Source organism: Anomaloglossus baeobatrachus, chromosome 6 (genome assembly GCF_048569485.1).
Source record: "Anomaloglossus baeobatrachus isolate aAnoBae1 chromosome 6, aAnoBae1.hap1, whole genome shotgun sequence".
Taxonomy (NCBI): Eukaryota; Metazoa; Chordata; class Amphibia; order Anura; family Aromobatidae; genus Anomaloglossus; species Anomaloglossus baeobatrachus.
The window spans coordinates 8,357,048-8,376,808 of NC_134358.1; the positions used below are offsets into that span (position 1 = coordinate 8,357,048).

Below are 19,761 nucleotides of genomic sequence, written 5' to 3' on the forward strand. Positions count from 1 at the left end.
TGATTGGCAGCAAAGAATGCTCCCTGCCTTTCCATCCTGCGGTCAGTATTCATTGGTATAGATAGCTGCTTTATTGCTGGATTCATCTCTCTCCCTTTTGGACCCAGCAGGAGCTCGTTTTCCACCCAGCTGCTGATTATCAGTATTCCTGGTGTTTAAATACCCCTTCCTTGCTATGGACTGTGCTGGTGATATTTTCAGTTCATTCAAGCTGAGGTGGCAAGCAGGAACAATAGAAGGTCAGGGAGTGTTCTCTGCTGCCAATCTCAGTGACCTTCTACGACCCAAAAACCCATGACTGTCACATATGACACATCCGTGACAGGGAAGCAGTGAATATGTATGAGGGTTAATGAGCGGACACGGAAGCAGTATTACAGAAGTGCGGGAGACTCAGTAAGTATAACTGTCCTGCCCTAATCCCCCTTTCTGCAACCATTTTACAGCACAATGTTTGGATCCCCATAGATTATATGGTGTTTGGCGTCCGGGAAGATATTCAGGTTTAAAGTCCGGTCCCGAAACAGATTTTTCTTAAAGTCTAGCTGGACCCGCCGAACCCAAACATCTACAAGTTCACCCAATTCTAGTAGTAAACCTTCCCAGGAGAGGCCGGTCGACCAAAATTACCCCAAGAGTGCAGCGATAACTCAAAGGGGGTCACATAGAGACCGGGCAAAAATGGCCGACATGGCAGAGCTCCAAGACTAAAACCACTGCTGAGCAAAAAATACGAGGCTCATCTGAATTTTGTCAGAAAACATCTCGATGATTCCCAACTTTTGGGAGAATACTCTAGACTGACCAAAGCTAACCTTTTTGGAAGGTTTATGTCCAATTAAATCTGGCGTAGAAGTAATACAACATTTCAATAAAGGAACATCACCCCAACAGTAAAATATGGTGGTGGGAGTGGATGGTCGGGGGCTGTTCTGCTGCTTCAGGACCTGGAAGACTTGCTGTGGTAAATGGAACAATGAATTTTGCAGTCTAACAAAAAATCCTGAAGGACATCGACAATCTCCATCTGTCTGTGCGCGACCAGAGATGAGCGAACGCGAGGTTTGGTGTTAGTACCAAACACAGACTTTACGAAAAAAACAAAAAAAACAAAAACAAAAAACACAACAGAGCTTGGATTTGGAGCTTGAGTGCTTTATGTATGAACACCACTCGCATGAGCAGGACATGAGTGTCCTATTCTAAGTCCAGACCTTAACCTGATTGAGATGCTGTGCCATGTCCATAAAAAGGAGGTTCATGCTTGGAAACCCTCCAATGTGTCTGAATTACAGCCCTTATGTGCTGGAAACCACCAATAATTTATCACGACCTGTATGATGTCATGACCCACAACCCCCCCGTACAGACATTATGTAGAGATCAGCGCCATCTACCTGGTGATTCTCCGGGACGCTGTGCTTCTCCTCTGGACGGTCCTGGTGATACAGAGGACGGGGACATCTCTCTGGGGGGGTTCTTTCGCCATCTGTGGGAGACATATAGTGACAGAACCTTAGCGGCTGGAGACCTGTCTATGTATCACACGCGTCTCATCACCTCCTGATCCAGGGCTATCTCCAGCCTCACATAGTCACACCCGCCCTGAAGATCTGACGATGGCCTCAGAACGTCCATTACTGTACAGGGCGTCACATATCAGGAGACCAATGATCCCTCATTACTTAGTTTTGTGATAAAAAAAGAGAATTTTGTTTACTTACCGTAAATTATTTTTCTTATAGTTCCGACATGGGAGACCCAGACAATGGGTGTATAGCTTCTGCCTCCGGAGGACACACAAAGTACTACACTCAAACGTGTAGCTCCTCCCTCCGGGCTATATACACCCCCTGGATGACAATCTAACCAGTTCAGTGCAAAAGCTGAAGGAGGACATCCACCCATAAGTAGAGATAGAGTAAAACTCGGAAAAACCGGAACTCTGTCTACAACAACAGCCGGTGAAAACACACGGAACAAAAACTGCCAACAGGCAACAGGGAGGGAGCTGGGTCTCCCATGTCGGAACTATAAGAAAAAGAATTTACGGTAAGTAAACAAAATTCTCTTTTTCTTCATCGTTCCTTATGGGAGACCCAGACAATGGGACGTTCTAAAGCAGTCCATGGGTGGGAAATAAACCAAACTGAGAAGTAGGCAAAACCTAACTTCACAAATGGGCGACAGCCGCCTGAAGGATGCGTCTGCCCAAGCTCGCATCTGCCGAAGCATGAGCATGCACTTTGTAGTGCTTCGAAAAAGTGTGCAGACTGGACCACGTGGCAGCCTGACAAACCTGCTGAGCCGTAGCCTGGTGCCTGAAAGCCCAGGAGGCACCGACAGCTCTGGTCGAGTGCGCCTTAATCCCTGGCGGAGGGGGCACCTGAGAGCACTGGTAGGCATCGGCGATAGCCAACCTAATCCAACGAGCTAGGGTCGGTTTAGAAGCAGAGACCCTTGCGCTGACCCGCGGTTAGCACAAAAAGTGAGGTGCACCGCCTAAAAACGGCGGTGCGTGACACATAGATTCGGAGCGCCCGCACCAAATCCAAGGAATGCAACGCCTTCTCAAAGCGATGCACAGGGGCCGGACAAAGAGAGGGCAATGAAATGTCCTGGTTAAGGTGGAAAGAAGACACCACCTTAGGGAGAAAATCCGGAGTCGGACGAAGAACCACCTTGTCTTGGTGAAACACCAAAAAGGGGGATTCCGAAGAGAGCGCAGCCAAATCAGAAACTCTCCTGAGAGAAGTTATGGCTACTAGAAAAACAACTTTCTGTGAAAGTCTAAACAAGGGAACCTCCCTAAGAGGCTCAAAGGGGGGTTTCTGTAAGGCCGTGAGGACCAGATTAAGGTCCCAGGGATCCAAAGGCCGCCGGTAAGGAGGAATGATGTGAGCTGCGCCCTGCATGAAGGTGCGCACCTGAGCCAGTCGGGCGATACGCCGCTGGAATAATACCGACAGAGCAGACACCTGTCCCTTGAGGGAATTGAGGGACAGTCCCAGCTGTAGACCAGACTGTAGAAAAGACAGGATGGTCGGCAAGGAGAACGGCCAAGGAGCATGGTCGGAAGAGCGACACCAGGACAGGAAGATCCTCCAAGTCCTGTGATAAATCTTGGCCGAAGAAGACTTTCGAGCCTGAGTCATAGTGGAGATGACCTCAGAGGGAATGCCTGAAGCCGTCAGGATCCAGGACTCAAGAGCCACGCCGTCAATCTGAGAGCCGCAGAAATCTGGCGGAAAAACGGACCTTGAGAGAGAAGGTCTGGGCGGTCCGGGAGATGCCACGGCACCTCTACGATAACAGAGAGCAAAAGAGAAGGGTGTTTGATACTGCGCCAAAGGATCACAGGAACAGATGTTTAGATTAATGCATCTTTATTTCATCCAGGTCAAAGATCTCTGTTATCTGCCAATTGGGTGGCTGCAGCCTTGGATCAGATTCTACATGCGAATACAGTTGTTGTGACTCTCACAACGACATCTGGTGAGTAGTTTCACCCTCCTCCCACCCCTTATATACTGGGGTAAGACCCTATATGCGCTTTTCTCTCCACAGATTTCTTATCTGAACGGCACCTCTACGGACAGGCGGAGCAGGTCTGGGTACCAAGCTCGCCTGGGCCAGTCCGGAGCAATGATTATGACCCGACGGCCCTCCATTCTGATCTTGCGCAGAACCCTGGGTAAGAGAGGTAGAGGGGGAAACACGTAGGCCAGACGGAACTGGGACCAATCCTGAACCAGCGCGTCCGCTGCGAAGGCCTGAGGATCGTGGGAGCGAGCCACGTAAACCGGAACCTTGTTGTTGTGCCGGGATGCCATTAGATCCACTTCCGGAGTACCCCACTTGCGGCAGATTGACCTGAACACTGCCGGGTGCAGGGCCCACTCGCCGCTGTCCACGGTTTGACGGCTGAGATAATCGGCCTCCCAGTTTTCTACGCCTGGGATGTGGACTGCTGATATGGTGGACTTGGAGTCCTCCGTCCACTGGAGGATTCGTTGAACCTCCAACATCGCCAGGCGGCTGCGAGTTCCGCCCTGGTGATTGATGTAGGCAACCGCTGTCGCGTTGTCCGACTGGACTCGAATGTGCCTGCCCGCCAACAGGTGGTGAAAGGCTAGGAGAGCTAGAAACACAGCTCTGATTTCTAGCACATTGATCGAGAGGGCTGATTCGGACGGAGTCCAAGTGCCCTGTGCTCGGTGATGGAGAAATACTGCTCCCCAACCGGAGAGGCTGGCATCCGTGGTGAGGATCACCCAGGACGGAGTTAGGAAGGAGCGTCCCTGTGACAGAGAGAGGGGCCGAAGCCACCACTGAAGAGAGCTCCTGGTCTGTGGCGACAGAGCCACTAGCCTGTGCAAGGAAGAGGTCCGCTTCTCCCAACAGCGGAGAATGTCCAGCTGCAGGGGACGCAGATGGAACTGGGCAAAGGGAACTGCTTCCATTGACGCCACCATCTGACCCAGCACCTGCATGAGGTGCCTGATGGAATGACGGCGGTGCCTCAGCAGAGAGCGCACCGCCAGCTGAAGGGACTGCTGTTTGACTAAGGGCAACTTCACAAGTGCCGGCAGAGTCTCGAATTGCATCCCTAGGTACATAAGTCCCTGGGTCGGGATCAGAGTGGACTTGGGCAGGTTGACAAGCCACCCGAACTGAACGAGCGTGGCGAGAGTGAGCGAGACACTCCGCTGGCAGTCTGCACTGGATGAGGCCTTGACTAGAAGGTCGTCCAGGTAGGGGATTACTGCCACCCCCTGGAGATGCAGGACCGCAACCACTGCTGCCATAACCTTGGTGAAAACACGAGGGGCCGTGGCTAACCCGAAGGGGAGAGCCACGAATTGGAAATGTTCTTCTCCGATTGCAAAGCGGAGCCAACGCTGGTGTGAGACCGCGATAGGCACGTGCAGATAGGCATCTCTGATGTCGATGGATGCTAGAAAATCTCCTTGGGTCATTGATGCAATGACCGATCTCAGAGATTCCATGCGAAAACGCCGCACCTGAACATGCTTGTTGAGAAGCTTGAGATCCAGGATGGGCCGGAAGGAACCGTCCTTCTTGGGGACTAGAAAGAGGTTTGAGTAGAAACCTCTGAACCGTTCTCGGGCGGGAACCGGAACAATTACACCGTTGGCCTGCAGGGATGCCACGGCCTGAGAGAAGGCGGCGGCTTTGGAGCAGGGGGGGGTGGACAGAAAAAATCTGTTTGGCGGGCTGGAAGAAAAATTCTATCCTGTAGCCATGGGAGATGATATCCCGCACCCACTGATCGGAGACGTGTTGAAACCACACGTCGCCAAAGTGGGAGAGCCTGCCACCGACCAAGGACGTTGCTGGCGCAGCCAGATAGTCAAGAGGGGGCTGCCTTAGTGGCAGCGGCTCCTCCGGACTTCTGAGGAAGCGGCTTCGCGCGCCAGATTGGTTTACGATCCTTGGCTGCAGTCGTGGACGAGGCTGAGGGCTTAGAGGATGACCAGTTAGAGGAACGAAAGGAACGAAACCTCGATTGGTTCCTGCCCTGGACAGGTCTCTTGGCTTTAGTTTGTGGCAAGGAAGTACTCTTCCCGCCAGTAGCTTCCTTAATTATTTCATCCAGTTGTTCACCAAACAGCCGGGACCCAGCAAAAGGGAGACCCGCAAGGAACTTCTGAGAAGAAGCGTCTGCTTTCCACTCTCGAAGCCACAAGATCCTGCGGATCGCAAGAGAGTTAGCGGAGGCCACCGCCGTGCGGTGAGAAGCCTCCAGAATGGCAGACATGGCGTAGGATGAAAAAGCCGAAGCTTGAGAAGTTAAGGCATCCATCTCAGGCATAGAGTCCCTGGTGAGGGAATGTATCTCCGCCAGAGAGGCAGAGATTGCCTTAAGAGCCCACACTGCCGCAAAAGACGGGGAGAACGAGGCCCCTGCCGCCTCATATACAGACTTGGCCAGAAGGTCAACCTGGCGGTCAGTGGGATCCTTAAGAGAGGTGCCATCGGCCACCGCTACGACTGTGCGGGCTGAGATTCTAGACACCGGAGGGTCTACCTTTGGGGACTGAGCCCACTCCTTCACCACATCTGGTGGAAAGGGAAAACGGTCATCAGAACTACGCTTCGGAAAACGTTTGTCAGGACAGGCCCTGGGCTTAGTGACAGTGGCCTGAAAACTGGAGTGGTTAAAAAACGTACTCCTAGCTCTCTTAGGTGAGGCAAACTGATGTATCTCTACCAGAGAGGCTTGTTCCTCTGACACTGGTGGATTGAGGTTCAGTACGGAGTTAATGGACGCAATCAAGTCACTAACATCCGCATCACCCTCAGACAAGGCAATGGGGTACATAGAGGAAGCGTCTGAGCCCACAGTAAAAGTATCCTCCTCGCCCTGCACCTCGGCTCGTGAATCAGAGCCGTGGGACGAGGAAGGAGAAGGGTCCCTGCGTCTCCGTTTAGGAGGACGGGGTCCTAGAACATGCTCTGAGAGCTCTGCAGAGCTCGGGGCAGCAGAGGCACCCTGAGAAGGGGGCTGATGCATGGTCAGCAGTGTCCAGGACAGCTGTCCCATGGAGTCGGCAAAAGACTGGGAAATAGCTCTGGAAAAAGATGCTACCCAAGCCGGGGGATCAGCCACCGGGGCTGGAGCGGCCGGAGGAGGCCTGAGGAGGCTCCAGGCTGAGGGACCACCATGTTAGAGCAGGCATCACAATGTGGGTATGTGCTTGGCTCTGGCAGAATGAGCTTACATGCAGTGCATATAGCGTACAGCTTTGCAGCCTTGCTCCTAGTGACAGACATGCTGCTGAGGTGGAGGCTCTGCAGCAAGAATACACTCCTGTAGAATGCCCTGAGAGTGTATAATAAAAAGCCCACAACCAGAGGTTGTGGCTTACCAGACCGCTCTCTGTGTGCCCTCCGGATTCCACAGCTCGGACCCCCAGTGAAGCGTCAGCCGTCCTAAAAAGCAGCAGCTGCAGCATCCAGCGCCGATCAGTGTGAGAACGCTGAGAAAATGGCGCTGGAAGGAGGAGGGGGGCGGGGGTTAGCCCAAGAGCGGGAAACCGGAGGGCCAAGGAGAGATACAGGGGAGGGAACAGCTCCTCAGAGAGGAGTGTCCTCCCCTCTGCTGGCCGGCCGGTGGGCGGCGCCACACTATTCCCCTGCATGAATGACATGCAGGGGAAGCTGAAAGCGAAACCAGGCCCAAACTGAAGCCGGGGCCTAGATTTTAACATGCGGCCGACGAGCAGGCACCCTCGGCGCGGTTCTGAGGAAAAACCCCCAGAACCGGCCGGAAGTTACAGTAACGACAAAAGACATACTCTCCCCTCAATAAAAGTACCCGGGACCCCTGAAAAAACGTCTCAATACTTAGCTTTGAGACGCAGGGCCATGTCCCTGAGGGAAGGTTAAACGCTCCGTCCAGCAGGAACCTGACAGGGCTGCGGATGGAGACCGGTCTCCTGCAAAGCAGAGAGGACCGTGATGGCTCCCACTTCAAACCAGAGCCTGAAAAGGATGTTGAAGGAGCGCGGCATGTGAAGGCTCCAGCCTTGCAAAGTCAACCTTAACAGCACCGCCGACAGAGTGGGGTGAGAAGGGACATGCCGGGAGTCCAGACTGGACCCGCTTTTCTTCCATATCTTTAAAATTAAAATCTTAAAAAAGAAAAATCAGAGAATGCATGTGTGTGTGTGCCTCCTGAAACACAAAGCATTGAACTGGTTAGATTGTCATCCAGGGGGTGTATATAGCCGGGAGGGAGGAGCTACAAGTTTGAGTGTAGTACTTTGTGTGTCCTCCGGAGGCAGAAGCTATACACCCATTGTCTGGGTCTCCCATAAGGAACGATGAAGAAAAGATTCACGTTGACATTGATCTCTTCAACCATTAAATATATTAACTGTTCCGTATCCTGATAATCCGGCAGCGTTATCTGTATCGGGGGCAGCCGGGAACAACCTGATAAAGGCCCCGATTCCTCCACTGCCCCCGCGAGGAACATCGACCGACACATTGTGGCAAACGACTAAAGAAGGGAATTTTGTTTACTTACCGTAAATTCCTTTTCTTCTAGCTCCTATTGGGAGACCCAGACAATTGGGTGTATAGCTTCTGCCTCCGGAGGCCACACAAAGTATTACACTTTAAAAAGTGTAACCCCTCCCCTCTGCCTATACACCCCCCCCGTGCATCACGGGCTCCTCAGTTTTGGTGCAAAAGCAGGAAGGAGGAAACTTATAAATTGGTCTAAGGTAAATTCAATCCGAAGGATGTTCGGAGAACTGAAAACCATGAACCCAGAACAATTCAACATGAACAACATGTGTACACAAAAGAACAACAGCCCGAAGGGAACAGGGGCGGGTGCTGGGTCTCCCAATAGGAGCTAGAAGAAAAGGAATTTACGGTAAGTAAACAAAATTCCCTTCTTCTTTGTCGCTCCATTGGGAGACCCAGACAATTGGGACGTCCAAAAGCAGTCCCTGGGTGGGTAAAAGAATACCTCGGTAATAGAGCCGTAACACGGCCCCTTCCTACAGGTGGGCAACCGCCGCCTGAAGGACTCGCCTACGTAGGCTGGCATCTGCCGAAGCGTAGGTATGCACCCGATAGTGTTTCGTGAAAGTGTGCAGACTCGACCAGGTAGCCGCCTGACACACCTGCTGAGCCGTAGCCTGGTGCCGCAATGCCCAGGACGCACCCACGGCTCTGGTAGAATGGGCTTTCAGCCCTGAAGGAACCGGAAGCCCAGAAGAACGGTAGGCTTCTGCATGTGTGCCTCCTTCAACACAAAGCATAAAAACTGAGGAGCCCGTGATGCACGGGGGGGGTGTATAGGCAGAGGGGAGGGGTTTACACTTTTAAGTGTAATACTTTGTGTGGCCTCCGGAGGCAGAAGCTATACACCCAATTGTCTGGGTCTCCCAATGGAGCGACAAAGAAATATGTCACTACCAATGTTCAGGATCTCTTAGCATGGGTGTATGGAATAAGACTGATCCCTGATCCAAAGGTCTGTGTGTTGGGTGTTATACCGGATACTACTGAAGAGGACCCGCTTGTGATCGGTATGGCTAGAGCTCAGTACTTAGCACGGAAAACCATTGCCCTGCATTGTAAGCGGTCTGCCCCCCGATGGTGGAGGAGTTTATTAATAAAGTCAATAGTTTCACTCTGACACTTTCCCCAGTCCCACGCGCTCGCTGCCTGGGAGTAACTAGACTCTGATCTCTCTTTCAAGCCACACATCCAAGCCCTTTTCACCTCCTGTCGCCTCCAACTCAAAAATATTTCCCGGAATTGTGCATTCCTTTCTCAAGAAGCTGCAAAAACCCTAGTACATGCCCTTATTATCTCCCTCCTGGATTATTGCAACCTCCTGCTCTCTGGCCTCCCTTCTAACAGTCTCACACCCCTACAATCTATTTTAAACTCTGCGGCCCGCTTAATCCACCTGTCCCCCCGCTACTCCCCAACCTCTCCTCTCTGCCAATCCCTTCCCTGGCTTCCCATTGCCCAACGACTCCAGTTCAAAACACTAACCATGACGTACAAAGCCATCCACAACCTGTCTCCTCCCTACATCTGTGACCTAGTCTCCCGATACCTACCTGCACGCAGCCTCAGATCCTCACAAGATCTCCTTCTCTACTCCCCTCTCATCTCCTCTTCCCACCATCGCATCCAAGATTTCTCCCGTGCCTCCCCCATACTCTGGAATGCTCTGCCACAACACATCAGACTCTCGCCTACCTTGCCAAGCTTCAAAAAGGAACCTAAAGACCCACCTCTTCCGACAAGCCTACAACCTGCCATAACCCTCAGTCTGATACAGCGCCGCACAATCAACTCTACCCTCACCTACTGTATCCTCATCTATCCCTTGTAGACTGTGAGCCCTCGCGGGCAGGGACCTCTCTCCTCCTGTACGAGCCTGTGTCTTGTATTGTTTATGATTATTGTACTTGTCCCTATTATGTATACCCCTTTCACATGTAAAGCGCCATGGAATTGATGGCGCTATAATAATAAATAATAATAATCGTACTATACGGCTGGAGAAAGGAGAGTATTAATGGAAAGGCTTTCAGAACATGTGATAAAATCTGGAGCCCTTGCCTCAACACCGCGGGTTTCCATCCAAGTGTCACTTCTAAAACACCCGCTTCCCAGACTTCCATAATTCCCCAATATTCCTAATTGTCGCCCTCCGATTTCCCACTTTACAAAAAGGTTTCATGACCATGTTCATCACTTACTCCACCCTAGTATTAACCGCCTGAAAGCTTTTTTCTTCGGCGCTCTATTGGGAGACCCAGACGATTGGGTGTATAGCACTGCCTCCGGAGGCCACACAAAGCAATTACACTAAAAAGTGTAAGGCCCCTCCCCTTCTGGCTATACACCCCCAGTGGGATCACTGGCTCACCAGTTTTCTGCTTTGTGCGAAGGAGGTCAGACATCCACGCATAGCTCCACTGTTTGTAGTCAGCAGTAGCTGCTGGCTATATCGGATGGAAGAAAAGAGGGCCCATATGGGGCCCCCAGCATGCTCCCTTCTCACCCGCGGTGGTGCTTGTAAGGTTGAGGTACCTATTGCTGGTACAGAGGCTGGAGCCCACATGCTGTTTTCCTTCCACATCCCCTGGAGGGCTCTGTGGAAGTGGGATCTTGCCGGCCCCCAAGCCCTGAGGCCGGGCTCCATCCACAGACCCAGAGAACCTGCTGGATTTGGAGCGGGAGTGCCGTTCAGGGACAAGGCCCTGCAACTTTCAGGTACTCTGTGTCCCCGGCAGGCACGGACACTCTCAAGGCTTGCTGAGCGTTATAGTGCGCCGGGGACAGTAGCGCTGTGCGCTGGGGTTAGGTCACTGCAGCTTTGCTGAGTGACGTTACATGTTGGGAACTACTGCGCCGACCGCTACTGGAGCGGCGGCGCAGCTGCGACTTGTGGTGCGCCGGGGACTTTGCGCCGACCGCGCTTTTACGGCGGCGGCGCTTCTAACTTTAGCCCCCGGCTTCTGCGGCCTAGCGCCGCTTCGTTCCCGCCCCCACCCTGTCAATCAGGGTAGGGGAGAGAGGCTGTTCAATTGGCAGCGCCGAGGGCTGGAGCTTTATTTACATGCTCCAGCCCTCTCACTAGGCACAGTGGGAAGCAGGCTTCCCGCTCTTCGTCTGTATACGCCCAGGGCCCGCCCCCCCTCTCCACAAGGACGCCGGCAGCCATTACACATGCGGTCTGGCTGGGGAAAGGCAGCAGGCTCTGGGAGACCCAGACTAAAGGGATTTCGGCGACCACACACCCGCTCCTAAGCGGGCGGTAAGCTGCACTTTAGTGCTGGCCCCACTAGTGCCTCAGTGTTATATTAGTGTACTTTTTTCTTGGTACCATATATATATATATATATAGTTGCACTGTAAGGTCGCTTCTTGGCTGGACACCCTGTACTGCTCTGAGGAGGCAGCAACATGTCATCCGCAAAACGCAAGGGTGCCAAGGCACAGGCTGTGTACACTGTTTGTACTGCATGTGGGGCTGATCTACCGGCAGGCTCCAATGACTCACATTGTGTGCAATGTTCAGTCCCAGTGGCACTTCGTCAGCCAGAGCCTATGGTGGTAGTGGCCCAGGCAGAGACGCCTGTGAACCCTGCCCCGGTGACGGGGACAGACTTTGCAGTTTTTGCTGATAAAATGTCTGTGACTATGACAAAAATCCTGGAGACCTTGCAGTCCAGGCCAGTTACTCAGACCATGGACACCGCTGTGTCTATGCTCTCCGGTCCCCCTCAGTTGGAACTAATCCGTACTTCAAGGGGGTCTCAAGCATCACAGGCTGAAGTCTCTGACTCAGATGACAGTCCCAGGCAGCCTAAGCGAGCTCGCTGGGAAAGACCCTCCACGTCATCACACTGCTCAGGGTCTCAGCGAGAAGAGTCTCTCTGTGATGAGACTGAGGACGGTGATCAGGATTCTAATCCTGAGGCCCCTCTCAATCTGGATGCCCCTGATGGTGACGCCATGGTTAATGACCTTATATCGGCAATTAATAGACTGTTGGATATTTCTCCCCCAGCCCCTTCTGCAGAGGAGGCAGCTGCACAGCAGGAGAAGTTCCATTTCCTGTATCCCAAGCGTAAATTAAGTGCTTTTTTGGACCACTCTGACTTCAGAGAATCGATCCAGAAACACGACGCTCATCCAGACAAGCGTTTCTCTAAACGTTCTAAGGATACCCGTTATCCTTTTCCCTCTGAGGTGGCCAAACGCTGGACCCAGTGTCCAAAGGTGGATCCCCCAATTTCCAAGCTTGCGGCTAGATCCATAGTCACAGTAGAGGATGGCGCTTCACTTAAAGATGCCAACGACAGACAGATGGACCTTTGGTTGAAATCTGTCTATGAAGCTATCGGCGCGTCGTTTGCTCCAGCATTCGCGGCCGTGTGGGCACTCCAAGCTATTTCAGCTGGTTTAGCACAGGTGGATGCTATCATACATCCAGCAGTGCCGCAAGTGGCGTCCCTAACTTCGCAAATGTCTGCGTTTGCGACCTATGCTATCAATGCTGTCCTAGAATCTACGAGCCGTACCGCTATGGCGTCCGCCAATTCTGTGGTTTTGCGCAGAGCCTTGTGGTTAAAGGACTGGAAAGCAGATGCTGGTTCCAAAAAATGCTTAACCAGCTTGCCATTATCTAGAGACAGACTGTTTGGTGAGCCATTGGCTGAAATCATAAAACAGTCCAAGGGTAAGGACTCTTCCTTACCACAGCCCAGAGCAAGTAAACCTCAACAGAAAAAGTGGCAGTCGAGGTTTCGGTCCTTTCGAGGCTCGGGCAAGGCCCAATTCTCCTCGTCCAAAAGGACTCAGAAAGAACAAGGGAGCTCAGATTCCTGGCGGGCTCACTCACGCCCCAGGAAAGCAAATGGAGGAACCGCTTCCAAAGCGGCTACCTCATGACTTTCGGCCTCCTCCCTCCGCATCCTCGGTCGGTGGCAGGCTCTCCCGCTTTTGCGACATTTGGCTGTCACAGGTCAAAGACCGGTGGGTAACAGACATTTTGTCTCGCGGGTACAGAATCGAGTTCAGTTCTCGGCCTCCACTTCGGTTCTTCAGAACCTCCCCACACCCCAACCGAGCAGATGCCCTGCTGCAGGCGGTGGACTCTCTAAGAGCAGAAGGAGTCGTGATCCCTGTCCCCCCTCAGGAACGGGGGCGAGGATTTTACTCCAATCTCTTTGTGGTTCCAAAAAAGGACGGCTCCTTCCGTCCTGTTCTGGACCTAAAACTGCTCAACAAGCATGTGAACGCCAGGCGGTTCCGGATGGAATCCCTCCGCTCAGTCATTGCCTCAATGTCTCAAGGAGATTTCCTAGCATCAATAGACATCAAAGATGCTTATCTCCACGTGCCGATTGCTACAGAGCACCAACGCTTTCTACGCTTCGTGATAGGAGACGACCATCTTCAGTTCGTAGCTCTGCCATTTGGTCTGGCGACAGCCCCTCGGGTGTTCACCAAGATCATGGCGGCAGTGGTAGCAGTCTTGCACTCTCACGGACACTCTGTGATCCCTTACTTGGACGATCTACTGGTCAAGGCACCCTCTCAAGAGGCATGCCAACTCAGCCTGAATGTTGCACTGGAGACTCTCCAGGCGTTCGGGTGGATCATCAACTTCCCAAAGTCAAATCTGTCACCGACCCAATCACTAACGTATCTTGGCATGGAGTTTCATACTCTCTCAGCGATAGTGAAGCTTCCGCTGGACAAGCAGCGGTCTCTACAGACTGGGGTGCAGGCTCTCCTTCAAAGTCAGTCGCACTCCTTAAGACGCCTCATGCACTTCCTCGGGAAGATGGTGGCGGCAATAGAGGCGGTTCCGTTTGCGCAGTTTCATCTGCGTCCACTTCAATGGGACATTCTCCGCCAATGGGACGGGAAGTCAACATCCCTGGACAGGAAAGTCTCCCTTTCCCAGACGGCCAAGGACTCTCTGCAATGGTGGCTTCTTCCCACCTCATTATCACAGGGAAGATCCTTCCTACCACCGTCTTGGGTGGTGGTCACGACAGACGCGAGTCTGTCAGGGTGGGGAGCAGTGTTTCTCCACCACAGGGCTCAGGGTACGTGGACTCAGCAGGAGTCCACCCTTCAGATCAATGTTCTGGAAATCAGAGCAGTGTATCTTGCCCTACTAGCCTTCCAGCAGTGGCTGGAAGGAAGGCAGATCCGAATTCAGTCGGACAACTCCACAGCGGTGGCATACATCAACCACCAAGGGGGGACACGCAGTCGGCAAGCCTTCCAGGAAGTCCGGCGGATTCTGATGTGGGTGGAAGCCACAGCCTCCACCATATCCGCAGTTCACATCCCCGGCGTAGAAAACTGGGAAGCAGACTTCCTCAGTCGCCAGGGCATGGACGCAGGGGAATGGTCCCTTCACCCGGACGTGTTTCAGGAAATCTGTCGCCGCTGGGGAAGGCCGGACGTCGACTTAATGGCGTCACGGCACAACAACAAGGTCCCAACCTTCATGGCACGGTCTCGCGATCAAAGAGCGCTGGCGGCAGACGCCCTAGTGCAAGATTGGTCGCAGTTCCGGCTCCCTTATGTGTTTCCACCTCTGGCACTCTTGCCCAGAGTGCTACGCAAGATCAGATCCGATTGCAGCCGCGTCATACTTGTCGCCCCAGACTGGCCGAGGAGGGCGTGGTATCCGGATCTGTGGCAGCTCACGGTCGGCCAACCGTGGGCACTCCCAGACCGACCAGACTTACTGTCCCAAGGGCCGTTTTTCCATCGGAATTCTGCGGCCCTGAACCTGACTGTGTGGCCATTGAGTCCTGGATCCTAGCGTCTTCAGGATTGTCCCAAGGGGTCGTTGCCACCATGAGACAGGCTAGGAAGCCCACGTCCGCTAAGATCTACCACAGAACGTGGAGGATATTCTTATCCTGGTCCTCTGCTCAGGGAGTGTCTCCCTGGCCATTTGCATTGCCTACCTTTCTTTCTTTCCTGCAATCTGGGTTAGAAAAAGGTTTGTCGCTCGGCTCCCTTAAAGGTCAGGTCTCGGCGCTATCCGTCTTTTTTCAGAGGCGTTTGGCACGCCTTCCTAAGGTGCGCACGTTCCTACAGGGGGTTTGCCATATCGTACCCCCGTACAAGCGGCCGTTAGATCCATGGGATCTGAACAGGGTACTAGTTGCCCTCCAGAAGCCGCCCTTCGAGCCTCTGAAGGAGGTTTCACTTTCTAGACTATCACAGAAAGTGGCTTTTCTGGTAGCGATCACATCTCTTCGGAGAGTGTCTGAGCTGGCAGCACTATCATCCAAGGCTCCCTTCCTGGTCTTCCACCAGGACAAGGTTGTGCTGCGCCCCATTCAGGAGTTTCTCCCGAAGGTGGTATCCTCTTTTCATCTTAATCAGGATATCTCTTTGCCTTCGTTTTGTCCTCATGCAGTTCATCGCTATGAGAAGGATTTACATTTGTTAGATCTGGTGAGAGCACTCAGAATCTACATTTCCCGCACGGCGCCCTTGCGCCGTTCGGATGCACTCTTTGTCCTTGTCGCTGGTAAGCGCAAAGGGTCGCAGGCTTCTAAGGCCACCCTGGCTCGATGGATCAAAGAACCAATTCTTGAAGCCTACCGTTCTGCTGGGCTTCCGGTTCCATCAGGGCTGAAGGCCCATTCTACCAGAGCCGTGGGTGCATCCTGGGCATTACGACACCAGGCTACGGCTCAACAGGTGTGCCAGGCAGCTACCTGGTCGAGTCTGCACACTTTCACCAAACATTATCAGGTGCATACCTATGCTTCGGCGGACGCCAGCCTAGGTAGAAGAGTCCTGCAGGCGGCAGTTGCCTCCCCGTAGGGGAGGGCTGTCTTGCAGCTCTAACATGAGGTATTTCTTTACCCACCCAGGGACAGCTTTTGGACGTCCCAATCGTCTGGGTCTCCCAATAGAGCGCCGAAGAAGAAGGGAATTTTGTTACTTACCGTAAATTCCTTTTCTTCTAGCTCTTATTGGGAGACCCAGCACCCGCCCTGTTGTCCTTCGGGATTTTTGGGTTGTTTTTCGGGTACACATGTTGTTCATGTTGAACGGTTTTCAGTTCTCCGATGTTACTCGGAGAGAATTTGTTTAAACCAGTTATTGGCTTTCCTCCTTCTTGCTTTTGCACTAAAACTGGTGAGCCAGTGATCCCACTGGGGGTGTATAGCCAGAAGGGGAGGGGCCTTACACTTTTTAGTGTAATTGCTTTGTGTGGCCTCCGGAGGCAGTGCTATACACCCAATCGTCTGGGTCTCCCAATAAGAGCTAGAAGAAAAGGAATTTACGGTAAGTAACAAAATTCCCTTCATTTCCATGCTCTCAAAGCTTTTCTTGGTTTTTGTTTCTGTTTTTCATTTTTTTAAACTACCGTATTTTTCGGACTATAAGACGCACTTTCCCCCCCCCAAATGTTGGGGGAAAGTGGGGGGTGCGTCTTATAGTCTGAATGTTGGGTGTTGCGGGGAATGAGGGTCTGTATCAGCCTGCCGTGACCACGTGGACCCGCTCATTTCATATGCACGCCCATCATCTCTCAGCGCTAAAGCCAGCGCTGACAGGTGGGCGGGATGATGGGCGGGGGTGCAGCCTGCCAGCATGATCACCCCTGGCAACTACAGCCTGGAGTGATCATGTGTGGCTGTATTCAATGCTCCCCGCGCATCATCATCAGCGCGGGGTGCAGTAAATCAGTGTATTCACTGGCCACGATCCCTGCAGCACCGCGATGTCCTCCTGTCTGTGCTGGCGGCTGTGTGGAGACTAGCGGGGCTCACAGTGATGACGTCATCGCTGTGCGCACATGTCCACACGTAGCCGCCGGTGGCACAGAAAGGAGGACATCGCAGTGCTGCAGGGAGCGTGGCCGGCTCCACACAGATAAGCGGCACAGCTGCCGGCACAGATGGAGGAGGAGCGATGCTGCAGGGAGTCAGGTAAGTTGAGTATCAACTTTTTTTATGTGCCACAGGATGCGGGCCGTATACCAGGATGGGAGTATATAGCAGGATGGGGATATATTATGAGCAGAATGGGGGTGTATTATGAGCAGGATGGGGGTATATTATGAGCAGGATGGGGGTATATTATGAGCAGGATGGGGGTATATTATGAGCAGGATGGGGGTATATTATGAGCAGGATGGGGGTATATTATGAGCAGGATGGGGGTATATTATGAGCAGGATGGGGGTATATTATGAGCAGGATGGGGGTATATTATGAGCAGGATGGGGGTATATTATGAGCAGGATGGGGGTATATTATGAGCAGGATGGGGGTATATTATGAGCAGGATGGGGGTATATTATGAGCAGGATGGGGTCATATAGCAGGATGGGGTCATATAGCAGGATGGGGTCATATAGCAGGATGGGGTCATATAGCAGGATGGGGTCATATAGCAGGATGGGGTCATATAGCAGGATGGGGTCATATAGCAGGATGGGGTCATATAGCAGGATGGGGTCATATAGCAGGATGGGGTCATATAGCAGGATGGGGTCATATAGCAGGATGGGGTCATATAGCAGGATGGGGCCATATAGCAGGATGGGGCCATATAGCAGGATGGGGTCATATAGCAGGATGGGGCCATATAGCAGGATGGGGTATATAGCAGGATTCGGCCATATGCCAGGATGGCGATATATAGCAGGATGTAGGCTATACCAGGATGAGGGACATATACTGTATATACTTTTAAGTGTAATACTTTGTGTGGCCTCCGGAGGCAGAAGCTATACACCCAATTGTCTGGGTCTCCCAATGGAGCGACAAAGAAATATGTCACTACCAATGTTCAGGATCTCTTAGCATGGGTGTATGGAATAAGACTGATCCCTGATCCAAAGGTCTGTGTGTTGGGTGTTATACCGGATACTACTGAAGAGGACCCGCTTGTGATCGGTATGGCTAGAGCTCAGTACTTAGCACGGAAAACCATTGCCCTGCATTGTAAGCGGTCTGCCCCCCGATGGTGGAGGAGTTTATTAATAAAGTCAATAGTTTCACTCTGACACTTTCCCCAGTCCCACGCGCTCGCTGCCTGGGAGTAACTAGACTCTGATCTCTCTTTCAAGCCACACATCCAAGCCCTTTTCACCTCCTGTCGCCTCCAACTCAAAAATATTTCCCGGAATTGTGCATTCCTTTCTCAAGAAGCTGCAAAAACCCTAGTACATGCCCTTATTATCTCCCTCCTGGATTATTGCAACCTCCTGCTCTCTGGCCTCCCTTCTAACAGTCTCACACCCCTACAATCTATTTTAAACTCTGCGGCCCGCTTAATCCACCTGTCCCCCCGCTACTCCCCAACCTCTCCTCTCTGCCAATCCCTTCCCTGGCTTCCCATTGCCCAACGACTCCAGTTCAAAACACTAACCATGACGTACAAAGCCATCCACAACCTGTCTCCTCCCTACATCTGTGACCTAGTCTCCCGATACCTACCTGCACGCAGCCTCAGATCCTCACAAGATCTCCTTCTCTACTCCCCTCTCATCTCCTCTTCCCACCATCGCATCCAAGATTTCTCCCGTGCCTCCCCCATACTCTGGAATGCTCTGCCACAACACATCAGACTCTCGCCTACCTTGCCAAGCTTCAAAAAGGAACCTAAAGACCCACCTCTTCCGACAAGCCTACAACCTGCCATAACCCTCAGTCTGATACAGCGCCGCACAATCAACTCTACCCTCACCTACTGTATCCTCATCTATCCCTTGTAGACTGTGAGCCCTCGCGGGCAGGGACCTCTCTCCTCCTGTACGAGCCTGTGTCTTGTATTGTTTATGATTATTGTACTTGTCCCTATTATGTATACCCCTTTCACATGTAAAGCGCCATGGAATTGATGGCGCTATAATAATAAATAATAATAATCGTACTATACGGCTGGAGAAAGGAGAGTATTAATGGAAAGGCTTTCAGAACATGTGATAAAATCTGGAGCCCTTGCCTCAACACCGCGGGTTTCCATCCAAGTGTCACTTCTAAAACACCCGCTTCCCAGACTTCCATAATTCCCCAATATTCCTAATTGTCGCCCTCCGATTTCCCACTTTACAAAAAGGTTTCATGACCATGTTCATCACTTACTCCACCCTAGTATTAACCGCCTGAAAGCTTTTTTCTTCGGCGCTCTATTGGGAGACCCAGACGATTGGGTGTATAGCACTGCCTCCGGAGGCCACACAAAGCAATTACACTAAAAAGTGTAAGGCCCCTCCCCTTCTGGCTATACACCCCCAGTGGGATCACTGGCTCACCAGTTTTCTGCTTTGTGCGAAGGAGGTCAGACATCCACGCATAGCTCCACTGTTTGTAGTCAGCAGTAGCTGCTGGCTATATCGGATGGAAGAAAAGAGGGCCCATATGGGGCCCCCAGCATGCTCCCTTCTCACCCGCGGTGGTGCTTGTAAGGTTGAGGTACCTATTGCTGGTACAGAGGCTGGAGCCCACATGCTGTTTTCCTTCCACATCCCCTGGAGGGCTCTGTGGAAGTGGGATCTTGCCGGCCCCCAAGCCCTGAGGCCGGGCTCCATCCACAGACCCAGAGAACCTGCTGGATTTGGAGCGGGAGTGCCGTTCAGGGACAAGGCCCTGCAACTTTCAGGTACTCTGTGTCCCCGGCAGGCACGGACACTCTCAAGGCTTGCTGAGCGTTATAGTGCGCCGGGGACAGTAGCGCTGTGCGCTGGGG

General features: G+C 52.5%; 1 protein-coding gene across 1 annotated transcript in view; it reads right to left on the reverse strand.

The window, feature by feature from the left end:
• The window catches only part of LOC142316918 (uncharacterized), a 275,040-nt gene that overhangs the window by 51,538 nt on the left and 203,741 nt on the right, over window positions 1-19,761 (reverse strand). The window contains exon 3 of the mRNA XM_075352696.1: window positions 1,398-1,489. Within this exon, the coding sequence (XP_075208811.1) occupies window positions 1,398-1,489 (92 nt within the window). The remainder of the gene's footprint in view (window positions 1-1,397; window positions 1,490-19,761) is intronic.